Genomic DNA, 21,377 nt, shown 5'->3' with positions numbered 1-21,377 from the left:
ATAAGATGTCATGTGGCCGGTTTGCAGCGCGAGTTCACCGCCGCATCAGCGGCAACCTGCCGTCCAGCAAAGCTCCTTCGTCACGCCGCGTCGATCCCAGGACTTGTTTCCAGATCCCCGGTCAGGGTATCTCCTTGGCGTATTCATATAGCAACAATTCAAGAACCGCGCGAGAAGGGATCTGTTTTTTTTGTCGATCAAGCGTTACTCGGGCAGGGGGTAGTAGGTCCTTCTGATGAAAGAAAAAAAAAACTTCTGACGGTCCGCGGCTGAAGCTTGAGGCGTGGCACTATTTCAGGCCAGGTCGATAGTATTCGAGATAAGCATGAAGCTCAAAGGTTGCAATTATGAATTTCGGGAACACACCTCCGGAAACTGCCGCATAATGATTGTCACTCAATGTCTGAATCCGTTAATGTAATATTATTAGTTGGTCCCTCCTCGAACACATGTCCCGATCATCGGATTCACCTTACAACGATCATTCAAATGTTACACACCGCCAGCAATCGACACGTTGAAATCAACCTGCGTGGGCACGGCCATCTGAAACTACCCCGTTGCAAGAGGTAACAGACTCGGCTTTTTATCGCCTACACTACGTGGCAGTGAAACTTCTCAAAAATCTGCTCAACGAATTCGCGGTAAAACGGAAAATCTATTACTTCACAGCATGAGAGGAAGGTAATCTATAAGAGATCTTGTCGAAAAGCATCCGCGGATCAGAATGAAATGGCCCCTGATGAATAGCACAAAATTCACATGGTCTCTCGGTCTCAAGGGTCAACATCACTGTCGGTATCCTCAGGCCGTTGTCCACCGTGAGTAAGCCACGCGAGCTTCCTCAACCTCCGACGTTCTTCCTGAGCCTTCACTTGGTTGCGTGTCGGTTTCTTCTTCTTTTTCATGACCTTTGAAATGCCAGCGTCTTCAGCCCCACTCCCCGCAGGAGTCACATGAGCCGATACAGCCGGGCTCTGCACTCGCGAACGAGCTGGGGTATTAGCACCGCTGCCCTTCGGAGACTTCAAGTCGGTAAAGGCATCCTCGACAACAGCGGCCTTTCCTTGATGTGTCATCCGTCCTGCTTCAATCTGCCAGATTTCAGGACCTGGAAAGCTGCGTTAGAAAGATATGTGAAATACAACATCGAAGACTGACACAAAGCCGATACAAACTCGTGATTATGTGAGATGATGACCTAAGGCACCCCATGTCAGCTGGATTAGAATTTCGTACTTATTTCATGGTGCTCACCACAGCACCACCCCATTCCCTGATAGCCACCGCAAGGCCACCCAGCGCTTCACGATCTAGGAAATTACTTGGCTCGTCAAGAACGCAAACCTACAAAGTAACTTCAGCACATCATCATGACAACCAGGCGTCTAATGAACCTGGGGATTATTCCAGAGGCAGGCCGCAATGACCAACTTGATTTTTTGCCCTGGCAACGCCGGAGATTAGTAGGATAAAACAAACGCAACAATTGATTACAAACCTCCCGACAATCCCGAAATTTCATTATACTGCGCGATGTCCCCATCGAGACCGATGTCCTCGAGGTGTTTGCGTACAATTTGAGCAGATGTGTCACGAGTCCCTGCACCTTCTCTCGAGGATTCCAGATCGTCAAATTGCTGCACCAACTTTACGAAACCTTTGGCCATCAACTCATCACGAGGCACCCAGGTGTTGAACTTGTGGTCAAGACCACGCCATTTGACTTCATATTGGAATGTCTTTTTCAATTTTTGACGACCCATAATAAGCTGGATAATTTTAGGATGTGGATCAGATCGACAATGTAAAGTAATACTAACCTCCAATTTGCGCTTGGTGCCATTCCTGCCAACCCAATCTTGATCGAGGACTTCCTTCTCTTCGTCTGTCAGAACACGAGTGGCCTTTTCCAGTAATTCACCTGATATGGTTGGCAAATTATATTAATGAGACACTGGCAGGGTCACTTTAAGTTTAAATACGTACGATCGTGACCATCCTGGAAACGCCACTGGATATAGCCAATTGGTGTCTTTTCTAAGTGGTGTTCTAAAACAATGTTAGTTTGGTATATCTGACGCTGAAGTTGGAGATAAGAGTGGACCTATATGGTGGGTGGCGTGCTGTGAGACGTAACCAACACGAAGGGCCGGATGTTTGTATACAGTTCCCTCTTGAGGAACGGTCTCGCCCTGAAGTAAAAAGGTCATTAAGGGGACGCCATCGATCAGATCATCACTCTTGCCGTCAGAAGTTTGATCATAGTCGATTTCCCTGCGCCATTAGGGCCGATTACACCTACTCGGCTGGATGACAATGAAACACGCTCAATCAGACATGTGGAGCACACAAACCCACCTGGAGAGTGATAATGCTTGCGAGGTGGAGTAAATAAGGCTTTATCACAAATAGAAGCATGAATTATTACTCACCGCAAGACACGTTTATTAGCGAAGGTTGTGACCGACCGGGGTACGTGAACGTGCAATTTGACATCTTCAATATGGCACGAGTGTTACTACGAACACCCATCAAGGAGCCAGGCGGAGGAAATGAGAATTTGACGGATGTTGCCGCCAGGGTATAGTAGGATTTAGCCTCCGGGTGTTTTTCCACAAACGATGAAAGATTTCCCGGATAATAGACGAGCTACAATAGAGGGGAGTAAATCAATCGGCGTTTACCATCGACCGACGAGGGCCTCACCTTCTTGGACTCGTAATGTATGATATCAGTAGTCACATTATCTAAAAACCTAGCCACGTGGAGAGATTTAGCGATTGAATGCTAGGATCGGGTTAGAGGCACTTACCCAGAATCGTGACTGATGATTAGGCAAGTAACATTTTTGTGAGCGATGAGATAACTTTCAAGCCATTTGACGGAAGCCCGGTCCAACTATCAGGAAAACGTCAACCAATGGAAATGGGGATAATCCGAATACAAACATGATTGGTAGGCTGCATTGCAAAAGTACTTGCAAGTGAGCTAACCCTAGAACAGTAGCATCAAACCACGTCGCACCTCATCCAAAAGAAGAAGGTCGGCATTGTAAAGCATTGCACGAGCCAACTCTAGTTTCATCTTCCAACCACCGGACAGCCCCCCGACTACGTCTGACTGGCGGGCATCGTCAAATCCTACCTCAAGCAATTGATTCCGTATTTTAGAACGCGGAATTTGTGCCAGAGCCTTGTCTGCGGTAAATTAATTACTGTCACCGAGCATACTAATAACGAATAAATGTACTAACCTGACGCCACAAAGTCTAGCACAGACATAGACGTGTCCTCGCCCTGCAAGGAATGCTCTACCATAACACAACGTAATTGATCTTGAGGCGGAAAATTTTCCACTTTGCCGTCCCGAAGCTGGCGCATAAGAGTTGACTTCCCTGATCCATTCGTTCCGAGGATGCCGTAACGGCGCCCGCGGAACAGACGGAGTGTTGTGTGCGAGAGCAGTAAAAGTGCACCATAAGCAAGAGAAAACAACGAGTCACACAGAAGCTCGCCCTCGCCACTCTCATTGTCGTGCACAGATTTGTGTAGTGCCTAGATGGTGCCTAATGATGAAAAGTTCCCTTGCAAAATAGAGAAAGAGCACACACTTGATCAATCGCACGGAAATGGGCCCGTACCGACTCCGCAAAGCTAGCAGATCCCTCTGGCCCCAGCCAGAATGCCATATACACACCGACACAACGTTTCCATACTTCCGGATCTTGGAAACGGCGATTATAGATAAGGTCAGCAACCATGGACCCCTGAAATTGCAAAGATTGGTCCAAAAGATGGTGCCTTGCAGATAGCGGAGCATTTGGGCTAGTCGCAGAAGGGATAACAAGGTCTGACGGAAGCAACGACAACAAGACGGCAACAGCTTCAGCTACCTCCTTGCTGACATCCCGCGTCGGCGGCGTCCCCGAGGTAGATGCACCTGCCTTGAGTAATGTACTAAGTGCCGTCTCGCCGAAGGCACGAACCTTAGTAAATGGCCGAATGAGATTCGCAAAGCACACAAAAGAGTATAACCAACCTCCGGAAACGCGGCACCCTCAGCAATCTTCTGCACGCCCATTACGAGAGGGCTAAGGTATCTTGCGGCAACTACGGGGTTCCTGACCAGTTTGACTAAGTTATCGATGACGACAACCGTACGCCGCTGCACTTCCATGCTGCGATCATTAAGAGCACGAAGGAGCAACGGTACAAGAACGGCCAACGCTGGTGCCGTGACTTCCGCGACGAAAGTTGTTGATGATAGCGCCTTTATGCAACCAGGTACTGCATCAGGATTAGACATACACTTAACCAGAGCGGAGATGTGAGGAGCGAGATCGGGGTTCGCAAGCGTCGTGCACAAAGAAGTGGCGCACTTGACGGCAGCAGAAGCAACCTGCAGTAATTCGGTCGGCGGAGTAAAGTAGCGCAAGGCATTCATAACGCACCTCTTTTTTTGTATCGTGCATTGCTACTTCGACCTTGGGTAGGATATGTCCAAGTTCATCAGCTACTGCGTCCTTAGCGCGAGCCACGAAACTCTTGAGAGCATCTAGGGCTGCGACTTTTGTTTGCCATTTTCCTTTCTCTAGGATATCTTCTAAAATGCCGAAAACAGTTCGTGTAGCTTCTGGGGGAAGAAGCTGGAGGATAGCCTTCGTCGCAGCTGTTGCAGCAATCCGAACAACCTCTCCCTTGTCAGACAACAAATCGAAGAGAACGTGAAGGCTTGGGAGAAGTAGGGGTGCACAGGCGGGACCGAGAATAGCGGGGAATGACTGGAATGCAATAGCACTAGATTCTCGTTCCCATCCAGACTTCTTGTTGAGTGCGAAATTTTCAAGGATAGTGATTACATTTTGGTCGCTGTTAAACTTTAGATGCAATCATTTTACAATGTCGCAGATAAAATGGACGCACACCAAGCTCTCTATACCTGCTTTAGAAACAGCAAGAGCGAGCTTGTCAGCTGCTGCCTTGGCGTCTACATAGATTATGATGAGTTCTATCTCACAAGAAAGTCATGGGATGTAAACCTGGGCCAGAGGGTGCAGTGCGCAAAGCCTCGATGATCGAAGCGAATTCCGACTCCAAAGAAGAAGTCATTACAGCGGGAGACATTTGAAAAACTCAGGATATAGGTCCTAGGATAAATTGTGCGATTAGAAGGAAATCGTAGTCGACCGGTCTATTTGAACTTGAGCACTGATGATACAGGTGAGATTGAAGTCGAATCTCGGTGTAGGATGCCTCCGATTATTGTCCAAAATCTATGGGTCGTGAAATGAGAAATACAGTTGAAAGAAAGCCCTGCAGCAGTGCCGGCGCCCACACCACTAAATTTTTTGGCAGTGCTCATCACGGCCGTCACAGAAGTCACACAGCGTAACATTACAAAACTGCTATCATACGAAGTCGATGAAATATGCTCGAAGGAAAAGTGATGTTACAGTAATTGTCCTGGAAAAGACGTCCGAGTCCTCTTGTATCGTGTGATGCAATCGATGAATCTAAATGGTACCGCTGCGCAGGTTGTCGAATTGACTGCCCTCATAGCTCAGCCAGTTGGGACTCAGGTCCAATGGTCCCATGGCGTTCTTGACGGTTGCAACTAAGCTCCTCCCGGGCACTGGGTCCTTTCCAAACCCGCCTTCCATTCCCTCTCGCGCGCTTCCTTTGTCTCCGCTTAACTCCCAGAACATGCTTCCTCGAAGACCTTCACGGCGGATCCAATCGCCCTTCCAATGGCCGACGTGCTCGTTGTCAAAGCTCACCATCTCTTGCTTCTGATAGTCGTGAGACCAGCTCGCCAGGGCCTTGTCGTCTTGGAACACGTATGTGCCTGGGAGCGGAAGAGCACGGTAGTCATAGACACCTTGCTCCCAACTGCCTGGTCCAATGCCGGAAAACGGTGCCCCGGGACCGGACGTGTTCATGAAGCTTCTACCGTACAGCGGAATCCCGAGGACCATCTTGGAGCGAGGGACGCCGTTCGCGCTGTACCACTCAATCGCCTGTGATGCACTGATAGGTCCACCGTAGATGTTGGCTTGGTGATTTGCAACAGAATCCCATGAACCAGCTGTGATATTTTCCACGTGAGTCAATTTGTAATGCAACCAAACATTGCAGCACATACAGAAGTCGTACGCCATCATATTCCAAAAATCAAGGTAGTGGTCCATTTCACGTACGTGTAACTTTTGATAGTTATCGGGTCCGCAAGGAGCGGCGATCTAGCAAAAAACAATACCTCAGATTGGAAGTTCGGCGGGATAGGTAAAGTTGCATACTGTCAACAAGAATCTGTGATAGATTCCCTTCATTTGAGCGTGCCGATCTAGGCCTACTCTGAGTTCCCTTAGGAGGTCGGTGTAGCCACGAGCTTGGTAATCATTGGATGGATATTCATAGTCCACATCGAGACCATCAAGACCGTAATCCTCGAGTAGACGAACTGCGGACCGCACGAAGTTGGCACGAAGGGCAGGGTTGACGACGATAGGATGGAACTTAGGGGAATATGTCCAACCTCCGATTGAGAGAAGGACCTTCAAGTGTCTATTTTGCTGTTTCAATTTATAGATGGCCTTGAAATTTCCGTAGAGGTTGTTCCCGACATCATTCCAAGAATCGCCAGGGTAGTGAATATCTTTGTCCGCCCATGCATCAGAGAGAACAACTTCGCCCGTGTCAGGTCTCAGATCAGCGAATGCATAGAGAATGTGGCTAGATGGATAGTGAGCTTGAAAATGTCAAGAAGACAGCGCCTTACGTCAAATCTTGAACAGGGATGTTTGACGGCGGGAACTTGCGACCGTAGATCCCCCTACAAGTAGGAATAATAGTTGGCGGAACGGTCAATATTTTCCGTAAATGACCGATGAAAACACGTACCAATTTACGAAGCTGATAAAACAGTCAGAAGGAGGTCGTTATAAAGGAGGCCAACACGTACTATCCAACGCTGTACTTTCCTTGACCTTGCATTTCTGGAGTATCGCTCGGTGCTGGCGGTATGGATGAATATGTTTGAGGTTCTAATACTTTGGTACTGCCAGTGGTTGCAGAAGAGTCTTGTTGAAGAGACGGATGTTGAATAGACCACGAGAAGAACGCTTTATACGATACAAACGTGATGATGAAGAACACTAATCCAGAGAGAAAAAGTGTCTTGCGAGATGTAAAACGAGAAGCGGGCTTGGCGGGCAAACTACCTTCGTCAGAAGGAACTGCTTGGTACGATGTTGTCGAAGACATGCACGAGACTCATAAGTACATAGCTCCACAAAGTTTGGCATGCTGACCAAACTCAACTATTAGTGGCACTTAAGGACTGCAAGCATGATGGCATCTACTCTACTGCTCGCCATCTCCATTTTCCATATCTCACGAGTCCAAGATCAGACTACAGATTGAAGACAAGAAAATTGATTGTCCAAGAACTCACTCGAAGGTCGACAGACTGGACACATTCGTGGACGTGTATCTAGGCCTGGATGAATAAGCAATTGGGCTCCATAGTGCTACCGTTGAGACTCTAGGTTCAAGCCCCACGCCGATGCCCCGCCGAAATGGCTGCCAAGTTATGCCTTCAAGATGAGATGCTTAAACGTGACAACAACGAAAGATGAGTACATCGATGAGTCTCGAGTCTTCATACTAAGGACTGGTACTCGGTACTCAGGATAGTCTAACTGCGTTCATATACATTTACAAATGTGGCCCTGAGGCTACCAAGCAATTAATATCATCTTCCGAAGACGTAGGATGTCTCGTAATCCCTTGCCATTGAAAATTAATATTTTCTACCATTTTCACAACCTAATATACTAGCGAGACGGTCCTGAACCCTGCAGTGCTCAGTACCCGGTTAGACTAAATTTGTGTTTTTGTTTTCATCTCTTCTGTCTTAGCCTGCTCCTGGTGCCGCCTCTCCGTCGCTGCCACCTCGGAAACCTTAGTGCAAGTTGCATTAGCAACTGTCAGAATGCATAACGAGATCATAGAACTCACTGACTCTGATTCTGATTTTCATGCTAGCCCAGTGAAACAAGACTCAGACAAAACATCGCACCTCAATCCGGAGGTAATCGTCCTCAAGGCAAGCCTGACATCCAAGACCAACCTCGTCGAGGAACAGGGCAAGGAGTTAACTAAACTCCGCAAGGAAAATAAGCAGCTTAAGAACGAACAAGACCTTCGGACCGCTGAGATCGCAGGGCTTCAAGATGAGTTGAAGAACACCCTGCGTCAACTAGATGACCAAACAGTTCGTGCATACGCTCACGAAAAGCCACTAACATAATATTTTTAAAAGGTTAAAAATCTCAATTTCAACATGATTAAGCTCAAGAACTTGAAGTCGAATGCTGTACTAGTAAGCGGCCATTTTTTTTCGTTTCGGTGTTGATGCTAACTTTTGCGGGCAGCCAAATGGGACTGTCGTCGAAGCTACAGGGCATTATGACGTTGACCAAGACATGTCCGACAACTTCGCACCCACAGCGCCCTCGCAGCCTTCAAATCCAATCACCTCTAGATCGAGTCCGACCGTAAAACCAGAGCCCGTCCGAGTCGATACAACAATCAAAGTCGTTATCAAGTCGGAAAATGAACCCGATCAGATCGAACAGGTTACATTCGTTAAGGGTGAAGATGGCAAATTTGATGTCTGGAATCTTGAGCACCTTGGTCTCGGACCTCCAATTGTGGTCGAAGAGCGGTTCTGCGTCGGATTTCGGCGCTCTGTGATCAGCGACGTGAGCTCGGGGTTTCCCTATCTATCAAATCAGGCTAACTTTATTTCAGGCTCTTGGCGGAGGTCACCAAACCACGTCGAACAACTGGAAAGGTCGTACAAAAACGGATAAATTCCCATAGTGCGTATCTCGACTCTACCCAATGTACTGCTACTAAAGTTGAAGCTTCACAGCTTGGCCATGACGCGTTCCTACAACCCACACCTCCCACTCGTTCCAGGCGGTCATGGTGTCGTGTTTTGTGGGGTAAAGCGTTTCAATGACGGCTCGCTCATTGAAGGGCCAATCGACCTCATCGCATCTGACAAGCCAAATCAATGGATATACCTTGGTTCGTATGAGACCTCCCGGTGGGGTGAAATTTCGCCCAACCAACTTGACCTACTCCAACCTCTGGTCATTCAACGTTGGGTGTCTGGAGCCCTATCGACCCTATGGGGAAGGAGCTGGGTCGAAAGAACGAATGCCGAACTTGTAGAAAAGGGGGGTGAAATTCGCCTTGTCGATTTTACGGAAGACGGTCTTCGGGAGGCACTCAATGATGGTAGGCTTGTGATTAACTTCACCGTCATGAAATGTGTTGGATACCGTACGGAATGGTTCGAGCAGTTCTTGCATTACCAGACGCACCCAAAAGCGCCGAAATCGCAGAAAAGGAAGAAGAAAGCGAGCTCGGGAGTCAAGAAACCCTTTGCAAAAAGGCTGAAAGTAAGCGAGCGCCGGAAGGAGGTGTCGTCTGAAAGTGACGGTGACGACGAATTGCAACCTACTCCGCCTGGTAGTGACAAAGATGAGTTTTCTGACATGGAGGACGGGATGAAAACACGCTTGGGTTCAGACTCGCCGGGTGCGCGGAAGAACCTTCGCATGTCAGCTACTCGAAGTCGACGAACACTGTATTCTCGGGTCTCCGCAAGCTCTCAGAATTGATACCTTCAATACATAGTCGAACACTTACTGTGTTGTGTCTTTAAAGATCTACAATATTTGCAAAATAGTTTTTATAATCTCATCTACTTAGAAGGTAGATCAAGGTGAAGAATAGTTTTCTGTGACTGACAGAGATGAGACGCTGTAGATCTATTGCTTCAAATTACCAATAAACTATCACTTATATACATGAATACAGTTCTTCATACCACACTCGAAGAATCATTACAACCAAACAACAACCAAACAAGCCCAACAATGAAGAAAAATTGAGTGCAACTAACTGTAACGGAGTGCGACAAGGGTGGCTAGTGAGTGAGAAGGACGTGGACGACCTCTCGAGTGAGGAAACCTAGGAAGACCAGCCGGTCACCGCACCATAATTCTGTCATAGCAGACGAGTAATAACACCAAGTCCCTGGAAGTGTTGACAGTCAGAGATGATGCAGAGGTAAGCACGGTGCAGTCGTCAACATACCTTGGTCTTACCCTCACGGAACAATAGCTTCATCCCGACCTTGACAAACTCTGGCTGTGTAATGAACTCAAACTGAACGGTGGCTCGATCACCGGTCCGCAGGACCCCCTCAGGGTTGTCCATCGATATGATACGAACAGTTTGGCGGACAGCCTAGGATTGATGAGAACTACAATAGGCATCAAAAGATCCTACTCACTCCACAATGAAGCATGGCCTATGCGCACACTGCATCAGCATACGCCGCGAGAACAGCGAGTCATTGAGCATACCTGGTAGTTTCGTTGCATGGTAGTATTGTGACTGCAAATTCTGCTCAAATCGTTACATCGTGCGAGAGGTATACTTGAGCTCACTATAATATAAGGACCTGCCCTTCGAACTGGCGTGTTGCTGTGAGTCCTGATGAGTTATCGCAAACATGATGGCAATACATGAAATGTTGACCTTTCGGGGGAGTATCGGCCTTGTGCACTATGACCATACCCTTTCTGACGGCCGCACGTTTCACTCGCTTAAGAGCGAGAGCGACGCATTGGCCAGCCTCGGCTGTCGCGACATCAGCTCTATGAAAGTTCAGTACCCACAGAAAATGCTAACAGGAACCGAAAATACCGTTTTCGTTGCATGCTCCTCACAACGGTCGACTGGAAATGTCCATTGGAGTCTGGCCCAAAGAGAACGGAGTCACCTGTCTTGACACTTCCACTGTTGAGAATGCCATTGACGACTGTCCCCACGTATGGGACAGACCAGACATCAGTAACTGAATACTGTAGCGAAAGATATCAGTTGCACGCTTGAATGTATGCCAAGGGCCGGTCCTACTTCAAGTGGCTGATCGACTGCAAACGTCTCGGTGTCCGCTTCGCTGGATGGAAGGAGATTCAAGAACGTGCGAAACTTCAGCCAAGTCAGAGCCATAGCAAATGTGAAAGTGCATAACACTGACATAGTCAAGGCCTTCTCCAGTGACATTGGAGACACGGAAAATAGGACATAGTCTATGTTCTATAAGCATCAGAAATTCACGATCGAAGCCGAATAGGCATACTTGTATTGCGCAAATGTCTGCGACGATTCAACCGCGACTTCCATCGAGTTCACAAAAACTGGCGTTTTCCTTCAAAGTAATCTTATGTGGATTCAAAGCAGAGTAAGGGATATGATTCACCTGCATCCAGGACTCTTCAAGATCTTTACCACTTGTTTCGTAGTCTCATTAAGAATATTAGGTGGGGTCATATCAATCTATGTGGAAATTAGCTTAGCCAGATGGTTATGGGTTACTTTTTACCTTGGTAATGCAGACAACGACGGGCACGCTTAAAGCCAGAGCTATTGCCAGATGCTCCTTCGACATACCAATAAGCCCAGCGTTGGCACCGACCATAAGAATCACACATGATGGCGCCCCGGACGTCAACCCGTACAGAGTAGTTTTCAAATATCGCTCGTGGCCTGCAAGGTCTACAAAATGGAGTTGTATATACGAAACAGAGTCACGTCGAACGGACTTACCGCTGAATGAAACTATCTTGGCTGACTGTGCTGAAATTTCGTCCCAGCCCAGTTTATCGCGTCGAATCACGTTTGCGTCAGCAGACGGCAGTATATATGGGAGTACCGGGGTTCCAGCTGTCGAAAAACCAAGGATCTGGGTAAAAAGATGTAGGACACTGTAGGCTGGTGGGGACATGAACTTACTTCCATCCCCACACTGGATGTTCGTCCGGTTTCAATCTCGTGTTTATGCCGAAATAAAGCTACACGAGCTCGGCCTCTCCCGTCATCCAGAGGACCTGAGAAGAAACAGATGATTGAGACAGACATGCATGCATGTGTGTATCATACCACGTGTTAGAACTCCTAGTGTTGTAGACTTTCCCGAATCAACATTCCCGACAACAGCACAGCGAACCTCGGGAACTAATTCAATGCTGGGCGGAGGTAATCGTAGTAGTAGAGTTGCACGTGGATGGTGGCCGTCAGTAGTCTCAAAAAGAACGGATACCTATTGGAGATAAGTTCATGCTTCCTATACATAAATAGATAACACACCTTTCCCCCCAGCTCTTCCACAACCCTTTTAACTGATGATTGCAATGAAGCGACTTCGACGTCTGTTCGTGGGACCCCCGACCATCCTGTTGCGTCGTCCACGCTCTCTCCGGCAAAGAGCGATGCATGGGATGGTTGACAGCCAATGCGGAATATGTATTCGCCTTTGCGTCCAGTGATAAGTTGTGCTACGGAGGTGCGTGCTCGGTCATAGTCATGGATAGATAGTAATGCCTGAGAAGATTTGAGCGAATGTACAACATGATAATGGAAGGTGGAGTACCAGGACTGCTTCAACCTCACCCTCGATGCCGGCATCCCTGGATGGAGGTGGCTCACCCACAATATTAGATTCCTCGAGTATCTGTGTTTTCTTGGAATGTATATTACGAGGAGCAGGAGTTCCACTGGCTTGGCCACGTTGGCGGGCAAGTTCCCGTGCATAGATCTCCTGAATTTCGGATTGAAAGCTCTTTAGAGACATTATTAGTATGAGTTGGCGAGCAGATAAGTATTGTGAGCAATACTAGTTCTAGCAGCTCTTTATGGGGTGCATGTTGAGTCAGAATGACCAGCCAAGTGAGTCACGTCACCCTCGATGCCGTCACACAGGGGGTAGCCTGCCAATGGGAACATAAAACCGCTCAAAAGATCATCCGGAAGAGCAGAAACGACCATTTAAAGGCTGCAATTGATAGTGTTGTTGGCAGAACTGGTGGTGCCCACGGCAGAACTCGGGTGCAAGGCTGGCAGAACCCCAGGGTATCCGAGACTTACGGAGATATAATTTAGATACGATAACACAGAAAAGTGGTTCTGCCCCCTACACTAGTTGTTGACGTCCCTTACTAGGAAGCTGGAAGCTTGTTTCACGACGCAAGCCGCAGTGACTCCGTGTTGCTTCTGAATGATTTATGTAAATTAAATGAATTGTTTATACGCTCTCACGTGATCCTAAACACTTGTGACTTCAAGGGTCCTTGTTTAATTCTTCCCCAACTTCGTTGGTGACTGCGAACACTATCCCAGAGACTAGTACTCACCGGGATGAAACTCAATACCTTTAGGCGCGCCTCGAGGTGGTAATCTTTTAGGAAGCACCTGTAAGCCCCTACTTTCCTTCATTCATGTGCATGAGGCCTGACTAGGAGCACTGAGCACTGAGCACTGACTCACTGAGCCACTCGTCGCAGGTAACCAGAAATTACCTTACAAGGCAAAACATGAAAAGTGTTGAGACGCAATCGGACCCTCTGCCAGCTCTTTTGCCTTCCCTGCTAACCGAGTGGCTCGTCCCTTATGCTCAGACCATCGCACACGATTGCTTCGCGCTTTTTGCCTTTAAAGGCAGAAACGCGCGCCGCAGAAAAGCAATCGTACTCGATGTCCATAGCACCCCTGGTGCTTTAAAAGAAATGCGCAGGATGTGTAAATTTGCCACAACGCAATCGCTATTCATTCACCTCAAGGGTTTAATTTCACCCCGCAGATCATTTACAACAACCGCTTCTCTCCTCCCAAACACTATCACGAGATGCCTGCTGCAGGACGTAACATGGTACGTTTTCAGCCTACCTCGCATCATGCGTCTTGTACTGATGACACTTTCTCTACAGACATCTGTTGACTGCCATGTCTGCCACATGACCATAAGCCGCAAGGCAGATCTTCCCAGACACATGCGTATGCACGATGAACACAAGGAGGCTTTGTACGTACTCGTACCCTATTGTACCAGATGGTTCCTGACCCATTTGCTATCTTGATCAGTATGCACGCATGTCCATTCCCTGACTGCAATTACAAGACCCTCCAAAAGTCCAACCTGCAGACGCACATCAGGACCCACACCCGTGAACGCTCGAAGACGTGCCCCCACCCTGGGTGCGCGTTTGCCACTACCGATCCAGCAAGCTTGACGCGTCACCGCAAGCACCTACACGGCTACGAGCCCAAGGCGCGTCGCAACCTCGGGGGCAAAGCTGCTCGACGATCCGCCGCCGCACCTTACCCATCTACTCAGTTTATGAAGCCTGAGGAAGATATTCCTGCATCGCTGGATCTAAATGGTCTCGGAGGCCTCATTCCCTGCGATGCGCTCTCACCCGCTGAGTCCAGCGACTCCGGCATCCCCCAGTTTTCGGGCGAGTTCACCGAACTCTCCTGGGAGCGACTCTTCCCCAATTTTCCTGCCGAGAGCTTCACCTCCGTTTACGAACAGCCCTCTCAGCTCCCCACCCCCACCTTCAACTACCTCCAACCATCAACTGTCCCTGTCGATCTCTCCGCCTCCCGCATGCCGCAGTTCGACCCGAAGCTGGATCCCGATGTCAACTCTCAGCAGTCCATTCCCGCCTTCGACGTGGACTTTCAATACCAGCCTGTCTCCGGGAACGATCTGAACTCTGCATCAGCTGAACTAGAGGAGTTTTTACAGACATATGGCTCTGGGTACTTTGAAGGTCGCTGTGAGTACCCGGACAGTGCAACATATTCCATGTCCTAGCCCATGTTTACGAACGAATATAACGTCTATTGAAATCTTGACTATTACATTTCATCTTGTTGCCATTACCTACACATTATCATCATCGACATCAGCATTACCATTGCATTTGGAATTTGGCATTATCATTATGGTTCATTTATCTCATACCACTTTTATCTTTTATATATATCTTCCTCCACACTTAGCATTGTGACCTTCAGTTTGTAAAATACATTATGTGCATCATTACACGAATCTCATGACTATGGATTGGTTACCTCGTTACCGACATGCCGCAGTCCAATTTCCATGTCTGCCGCGGCACGCAACCGTCACATACTCTCTATTTGAAAACAATGTATCATACGAAGGATCGCATTGGACAAAAAGAGTCTTGACTGGTCACTGCAGTGAATGAATGAATACTATATCTGGCCACCTATAAACTATTGTACTCTCACGTGACGCTGAACGCTATGACTTAACCTACCCTTAAATTTATCGAATGGTACTAGCAAGGTACATAGTTTTCTTTCATCATTCCAACCTCTTTCTGTAGCCTTTTTCAAGCAGTCTAGCTTCGTCTAATGGGCTCCCAGCCGGCTACTACGGGACCGTTATATGCGCCACGGACCATTCGTGGCACTGAACCTGGTCTTCTTGACCCGACCCAACCCTCCCGTCTATTGCGTGCTCCAGATTCCACGCTCTCCTTCGCGTCCTTCGATCCACGTACCGCTCTTGCTGGCGAAGATATCCCAGACCTGCATAAACTATCTATCGGCGAGGATCTTCCCCCTCCCAAACGTATTGTCATCGAAACAACACCCAAAGGTACGAGCTTTTGGAGGTTTGTGCCAAAAGCACGCTTGGATGCAGATGTGCGCGATGAGGGCTTTTGGCCACGAGTAATCGAAATATGCGGGTGAGCGATATCGTCGATATATGTCCTTGCAGTTGTTTGGAATGCTGTACTTTCAGAGAACACGTGTTTTGCTACCAAGAGCAATGGGAGATTTACAAGCTGGACCCGGAATATCGGTGCACTGTTCACTTTGGCTTTAAATTTACGTCTGTTGTGAGGGTTGACCCTAAGGCTCAGCGCTCTAGAGCTCCTTCACTGCCAGGCCCAAAACGCGCACGCGCACGCACGCCTACCCCTGAAGCGGATAACCTGCTTCCGAGAAAAAGAGCGCGTTCGCGGCGCGCTCGTGTAGACAGTGATGATCACAGCAACGACAGCGAATCTGACGGGGACGAAGAAGAAGTGGAACAAATGATTGTTGATGGCATTCTTCGTCCAAGAACTAAGCCCCTGTCGAATGCCGTACGATCTGGAAGAGAAGAATTAAAAAAGGAGCGAGACAATCGATGGCAGAAGATTAAGGGAGCACAAGCAAAATATAGCCAAGAGTCTCAGGCTGACGGACAACCGATGTCCATGGACGCGGAACAATTTGCATCTCAGAGCAATACTGGGCCTGCTGTGCCGCAAGCTGAAGAGAATGCCAAGCGAAAAAGTTTGTTGCAATCTCTACTCTTTATAGCGGTCTGACGAGGGCGATAGAAAACGGATTTACCGCTGACACGGACGACGAACTGCCACAAAAACATACCCCTACCAATGGCCATGCGCGAAAGCGTCAGCGGACCATATCACCAAGTAAGGCCAAGCAGGCTTTCAATCAGTCGAAGGTGAAACGGGAAACACGAAAACAAGCAAAAGTTAGGGCAATGGACGAACGCCATCAAAAGGGATTCAAACAAGTGTTTGCTGATTATTACCCGATCGATATCGACGAACTGCGTATGTTACTGGTCCCACTCTGCTCTTTCAACGGTTCATATTTTTCTTCTTCAGTGAGTGATCATAATGCGCAATCGACATATCCTCAGCCCGCTGCTTCGCAAGAGCAGTCCGAGTCTCGTAAGAGTGAAGAGTCGGACGAAGAGGCAATGCGCCAAGCCGAGCTTGCAGAGTCCATTCGCAAAATGCGAGAACTTGACCGGGATAGACCTCTTTGGGAAGAACAGCGAAGGAAGCGTGAGGCGCTTGAGCGTGCTGAAGAACAGGAGCGCCAGGCCAAAGCCGAACAGCGGAGAAGAGCTGAGGCAGAAAGACAATGGCAGCAACGTGAGGAGGCCGAACGTCAGGCACGCCAGCTCCGAGCGGAAGCTGAACGACGTGATGCAGAAGAAGAAAGGCGACGGCAAGAACAGCGCCGGTTTAAACAGCGTCAACGCTGGGAGTCTGGTACGTGGACGAGTCATCGAGCCCTGGAACGATACAGGGTTCTCAGTGAAGAATTTGACGCTGCGAAGTTCACGCCTGATCAGCCGATCACTTTTCTTGACATCCCGTGGCCTGTGCTCCATCATCCTTCCCGTCTAACAGTCGAGGATGTCGACTGGTCTGCAGTGGAGAGATTTTTTGCAACTGTCAAGACCTCCATGCGACCTCAAGATTACAAAGATTTCGTAGAAAGAAGCCATCGGCGTTTCCACCCGGATAGATGGCGTGCCCGTAAGCTGTGGTCAGCTATTCGGGATGATGTAGAACGCAGCTGCCTCGAGGTTGCCGCTAATACAGTCGCCCAAGCTATCACACCGATCTGGAGAGAAGTGAGACCACACTGATGGCTAGTACGTCAAAGTATGGATGCATGGAAGCGTGCATCGTGCGCATTTAATAGATACCCTCATATGAACTTTTGAATTGATCACCTTGATTGTATTGGTTTGTGTCCATGGGCGACCATCACACACACACAGCTAGAATTTCATCAGTGGACGAAATCTTGCCAAACATTCTGGACAAGAATGACAACTGCGACCCGTGTGCAAGGTTTTTCTAGATGCAATGGGATATTTGGTTCGGCCACTCGTCATCACATGAGCCGGTGTCCAGGCGGGCTCCGATGGGCGTCTTCGATTGTGGGACGTGGACTTGTTTGACTCGGTTAGCGTCGTCAGAAATGTAGCAACGAAACGTCGGATTTCTTTCCCAGAAAGTGATTCTGAAACTGATTGCGCCGGACCAAGGTATAGACAGCCTCTAAAATTATTGGTATTTACACACACACGCGGACAAACTTGGTCCCATCAATGCCAAGTCTCCCATCGTCATGTGAGAGCCCGGGTACCGATTTGGGATTTGTAAATGAATTGTAACCGCTCGTAACCACACAGTTATCGATATCGTGATCAAGGCAGATTGCGCAGACAACTGATCTGCCAATCAACTGCAAGAACATAACGGAGCTTATGCATTGCATTGCAGCAAGTGGAGAAAGATGCACTGCCTGAACATAATTGACGACTCCCGGGTTAGACAGATCAACATTACTGTAGCACTCTGTAATCATGTGTAATGAATTACGTTTCCCTGATGACGGTCAGCAAGTGGAGAAACATGCACTGCCTGAGCATAATAGACGACTCCGTTAGACAGATCAACATTATCAACATTATTGAATGAGCCTCTTCGGAATCGGGCACGGAGGCGGCCTGGCTCGGCCCAGTACTAGTGTGCATTGCCAAGTTGACTAGTGATTGATTGTCCGCCGAACAGAATATGCCATGAAGATAACCAGACCCTGAGGCCCACAATATATATCTCCAAGGCAGAGAATCGGTTTGTTGCTATAAACAAAATTCTTCACGTTCTCGTACAGCCTGCCCTAGCCTACCACATCCGATTAGAATGCGTCGCCAATTCGTCGGTAATCACAGAGCCGACCTGAAGTTACTTCTTCTGATGGGCCTTTCTGCAGTATAGATATCACTGGTCGTGTGATTTGAACTTTGGGCTGTATGATTCAATATAAGTACAATGCCAGTTAATGATAGCACCACTCAAGTTCCACTAGGCTCTATTAGTCCGTCATCAGTCCATTACATTTTGCATAGTGGTGCAATTGAATTATTATTGAATGGTGGAACGTTGATTGTGATGCTACGAGAAACCGAAATAGGTCGGAAAGAAGGCTTAGTCATTAACGACGGTTGACAGACAGGCCTATTTGGGCCCGTCCAGGGAAAAGTCGCGCTGTCAGTAATGCAATGCGGTAGGGCTAATAAGGCTAGCTATCACGGCGAACAAGTCTCTGCTGCCATTTCTGCCGTGATGCCGTGCTGCTGCCCTGGTAAGCCCTTGATCACTCAATAAGGACGTTGGGCGCACACACCAACCGCCCCTCACCGGCACCGCTCACACCCATGACCCTTCGCTAAAATACCATCTTCCCGCGTACATTTTAAATTTCAAATGCTAAACGACACAGGGCATATGCTAAACATAGTAACCCTAGACATTCATCGGACTTTAGACTAACACCAGCCAGCATAGAGTATTAATCTACATGTCGTTATTTTATTTAATCATATTTGAATGATCACATGACATAAATATCCTGGGGACTGAAAGCTTAAAAGGAGTTGATGTTTAGGTAATAGTTTGTCACCGTTTATAGTAGTCGGGGGCTGTCATGGCGGCGGGAAGATGGGGTTGGGCCAAGGGATATCCGTGTGTGCCCAACTTTGAATTTCGGCCCTTAATCCAAATGTGCAGATCCATTTGGCAGGGATCGGGATCCCAGGGCCCACTAGTAGTAACTGCACACGAGAAATCCAGTTATTTTGGTATCTCGCTTGTCAGGAACCGTGAACCGGTGTAGGACCTTGTAAACATATAAATGCTAGGCTATGCCACCATTTCGAATCTTGCATCCCCCTTGGACCTCAGCGGATCGCACACTACCACTGCTCCAATGTCCATTTCAAGCGCTCTCACTCTCACCCCAGCCGAAGTGGCTGTTGCTCTGGTCGAGCAAGCTGTAGCCAAGCACAACACCCGGTTGGACAAGACCTTCTTCAAGGCGGTAAGTAACAAGTGCATGCATGTGTTCTAAATCTTAATTTTGCTATTAGGTCCTTGCGGGTGTTATGTTGTCCTTCGGCGGCCTCCTTGATCTTATTATTAGTGGTGGCTCTCCAGGTCTGACAGCTTCGAATCCAGGAATTGTCAAGGTCCTTGGCGGTCTCGTATTCCCTGTCGGACTCGTTATGTAGGTACCGACGGCTTCGGTACCATCGTATCATGGCTTAATTGTTATAACCCTCCGCAGGATTGTGCTCCAGGGTTTTGACCTACTCACCAGTAATCTTATGGTAGGCAGTTTAGCGCTGGTGTAGAACCACATTGACACGCAACTTATAGATCTTCCCCATGGCTGCATTGAAGAGAGCGATTCCCTGGTGGGGCGTTCCCCTCAACTGGATTGTTGGTAAGTACCGGCCGAAGCCGGATCTTATTCAGATACTAAGTATACTATTGTGTCAGTCTTTTTCGGAAATCTCGTTGGCAGTCTGTTCTTTGCAGCAATCCTTTCGAAATGTCAGTTCGCGTTCATTGGCTTGGATTATCGTATAGCTTAACATGTTCATACAGACGATGGGCTAATGGTGAATGATCCCTATGCCTCATACGTAAAGTCATTCGCTATGTGAGTCACCTCATCCTAATCTGGAAATCCCACTGTCTCAACCCTGTGCTAGTACGAAAGCCATCACACCTGCCTGGTATCAGATTCTCCTTCGCGGCATTGGTTGTAACTGGCTTGTTTGCATAGCCGTTTGGGTACGTATTTTGTCGTGTTGCTCCGACTCATTACTCACACGGGCGGTGTTTAGCAAGGAATGGGGGCCAAAGAAACTTTGTCGAAAATCATAGCTATCTGGTTCCCCGTCTGGGTTCGTAAAATCGACAAAGGTGGTGATCCTGACTGATTTATGTTCTCTAGGTCTTCGTGTCTTGCGGCTTCGACCATGGTAAGTTGCAGAACATTCGGTTTCAAACTTTCACCAATACTTTTTACCAGTTATCGCAAATATGTTTTCACTCCCGTTGAGCATTATGCTTCACTCTGAGGTACGTCTTTCACATGCTAACCTCACTTCGTACATTTCTAATTGCTTTCTAGCTTACGACCGACCTGTACATTCGCAAGTATGCACCAAGTCTTTTGTTCAGTGCATCTCAATGTTTACTGATTACTTTCTCAGGTCGCTAATTGCGTCTTTGATTGGTAACATTATTGGAGGTCTCTTCGTGGGCCTACCAGCTGTGTATTTCTATCTTGACGACTGGCATGCCGGTGGCATGCGTGATGCAGAGGAGGCCCAGATAGAGCGCAAATACTCGGGGCCTAGTGACTCAGAAAAGTCCGCATAGGCGGCCCAATACTGGGACACTCATCACATTTTATTCATTGGACGACTATCTATGAACACACATGTCAGGCAACATGATCAACGGAGAATCCTGGAGATACGATGTACACTACTGGAATGAAACGCGCTCGGTTCATTCTCAGGCGATCCTCCACGAGCGGTATACGATGGGAGAGGAGATTTACGTGTCATGGACATCATATTGTATACAGTTGTAGGGGGAGAAAACGGAAGGGATCGTAACATAGTGTATTGGACGAGTATCGCAAGTATTAAGCTTGCGGTACATCTATTTTTTTTTATGTTGTGTGTACTCTACAGGAATTATCATGCTGACTGTACCAATCGGAGCACTGAAGATAGACAACGTTGTCAGTAATACAACTTGACTTGCAAAATCCTGAGGGATCCGAAGATCATAA

General features: G+C 48.0%; 7 protein-coding genes across 7 annotated transcripts; 4 read left to right on the top strand and 3 right to left on the bottom strand.

Moving 5' to 3' along the window:
* Nucleotides 1–368: 368 nt before the first annotated feature.
* On the bottom strand, nucleotides 369–5,310 carry HD556DRAFT_1332122 (P-loop containing nucleoside triphosphate hydrolase protein). Its single transcript, XM_041301792.1, has 22 exons — nucleotides 5,042–5,310; nucleotides 4,926–4,989; nucleotides 4,454–4,871; nucleotides 4,042–4,401; nucleotides 3,614–3,988; nucleotides 3,257–3,557; nucleotides 3,028–3,200; nucleotides 2,952–2,963; nucleotides 2,816–2,901; nucleotides 2,710–2,758; nucleotides 2,436–2,652; nucleotides 2,362–2,377; nucleotides 2,249–2,309; nucleotides 2,108–2,195; nucleotides 1,990–2,052; nucleotides 1,824–1,924; nucleotides 1,502–1,772; nucleotides 1,398–1,447; nucleotides 1,258–1,347; nucleotides 1,162–1,201; nucleotides 472–1,111; nucleotides 369–403 (listed from the first exon to the last, which is right to left on the bottom strand). The coding sequence occupies exons 1-21, from the start codon at nucleotides 5,124–5,126 to the stop codon at nucleotides 777–779; spliced, it is 3,255 nt and encodes a 1,084-aa protein (XP_041165649.1). The 5' UTR covers nucleotides 5,127–5,310; the 3' UTR covers nucleotides 369–403; nucleotides 472–776.
* HD556DRAFT_1332114 (glycoside hydrolase family 18 protein) lies at nucleotides 5,311–7,303 on the bottom strand. Its single transcript, XM_041301791.1, has 6 exons — nucleotides 6,964–7,303; nucleotides 6,903–6,914; nucleotides 6,781–6,834; nucleotides 6,299–6,734; nucleotides 6,145–6,241; nucleotides 5,311–6,087 (listed from the first exon to the last, which is right to left on the bottom strand). The coding sequence occupies exons 1-6, from the start codon at nucleotides 7,263–7,265 to the stop codon at nucleotides 5,516–5,518; spliced, it is 1,473 nt and encodes a 490-aa protein (XP_041165648.1). The 5' UTR covers nucleotides 7,266–7,303; the 3' UTR covers nucleotides 5,311–5,515.
* A 692-nt stretch (nucleotides 7,304–7,995) lies between these two features.
* On the top strand, nucleotides 7,996–9,697 carry HD556DRAFT_1304024 (uncharacterized protein; the record flags this gene model as incomplete). Its single annotated transcript, XM_041299641.1, has 5 exons — nucleotides 7,996–8,277; nucleotides 8,326–8,385; nucleotides 8,438–8,767; nucleotides 8,817–8,887; nucleotides 8,941–9,697. 5 exons carry the CDS (start codon nucleotides 7,996–7,998, stop codon nucleotides 9,695–9,697), a joined length of 1,500 nt encoding a protein of 499 aa, XP_041165647.1.
* Nucleotides 9,698–9,822: 125 nt separating this feature from the next.
* On the bottom strand, nucleotides 9,823–12,810 carry HD556DRAFT_1332104 (P-loop containing nucleoside triphosphate hydrolase protein). Its single transcript, XM_041301790.1, has 17 exons — nucleotides 12,520–12,810; nucleotides 12,237–12,470; nucleotides 12,030–12,189; nucleotides 11,883–11,977; nucleotides 11,697–11,832; nucleotides 11,473–11,645; nucleotides 11,350–11,426; nucleotides 11,230–11,298; nucleotides 11,128–11,179; nucleotides 11,004–11,078; nucleotides 10,791–10,948; nucleotides 10,623–10,741; nucleotides 10,532–10,568; nucleotides 10,448–10,478; nucleotides 10,375–10,392; nucleotides 10,176–10,328; nucleotides 9,823–10,115 (listed from the first exon to the last, which is right to left on the bottom strand). The coding sequence occupies exons 1-17, from the start codon at nucleotides 12,718–12,720 to the stop codon at nucleotides 10,086–10,088; spliced, it is 1,818 nt and encodes a 605-aa protein (XP_041165646.1). The 5' UTR covers nucleotides 12,721–12,810; the 3' UTR covers nucleotides 9,823–10,085.
* A 649-nt stretch (nucleotides 12,811–13,459) lies between these two features.
* HD556DRAFT_1437808 (uncharacterized protein) lies at nucleotides 13,460–14,742 on the top strand (the record flags this gene model as incomplete). The annotated part of the gene is made up of 4 exons (XM_041305754.1): nucleotides 13,460–13,664; nucleotides 13,706–13,794; nucleotides 13,853–13,947; nucleotides 14,007–14,742. 4 exons carry the CDS (start codon nucleotides 13,460–13,462, stop codon nucleotides 14,740–14,742), a joined length of 1,125 nt encoding a protein of 374 aa, XP_041165645.1.
* A 456-nt stretch (nucleotides 14,743–15,198) lies between these two features.
* On the top strand, nucleotides 15,199–17,352 carry HD556DRAFT_1284542 (uncharacterized protein; the record flags this gene model as incomplete). The annotated part of the gene is made up of 3 exons (XM_041299318.1): nucleotides 15,199–15,649; nucleotides 15,706–16,248; nucleotides 16,284–17,352. Coding segments are annotated over exons 1-3 (1,950 nt in total), but the record flags the coding sequence as incomplete, so codon positions are not given.
* Nucleotides 17,353–19,493: 2,141 nt separating this feature from the next.
* HD556DRAFT_1429536 (putative formate/nitrite transporter) lies at nucleotides 19,494–20,956 on the top strand (the record flags this gene model as incomplete). The annotated part of the gene is made up of 12 exons (XM_041304820.1): nucleotides 19,494–19,604; nucleotides 19,654–19,790; nucleotides 19,851–19,893; nucleotides 19,943–20,009; nucleotides 20,066–20,119; nucleotides 20,174–20,228; nucleotides 20,281–20,362; nucleotides 20,416–20,475; nucleotides 20,526–20,553; nucleotides 20,604–20,653; nucleotides 20,706–20,731; nucleotides 20,788–20,956. The coding sequence occupies 12 exons, from the start codon at nucleotides 19,494–19,496 to the stop codon at nucleotides 20,954–20,956; spliced, it is 882 nt and encodes a 293-aa protein (XP_041165643.1).
* Nucleotides 20,957–21,377: the final 421 nt, after the last annotated feature.

This window comes from Suillus plorans (assembly GCF_016647745.1).
Source record: "Suillus plorans strain S12 chromosome Unknown HD556scaffold_5, whole genome shotgun sequence".
NCBI classification, from domain to species: domain Eukaryota; kingdom Fungi; phylum Basidiomycota; class Agaricomycetes; order Boletales; family Suillaceae; genus Suillus; species Suillus plorans.
Note: the sequence above shows the minus strand (reverse complement) of the source record. Positions and strands in the feature narration are given on the sequence as shown.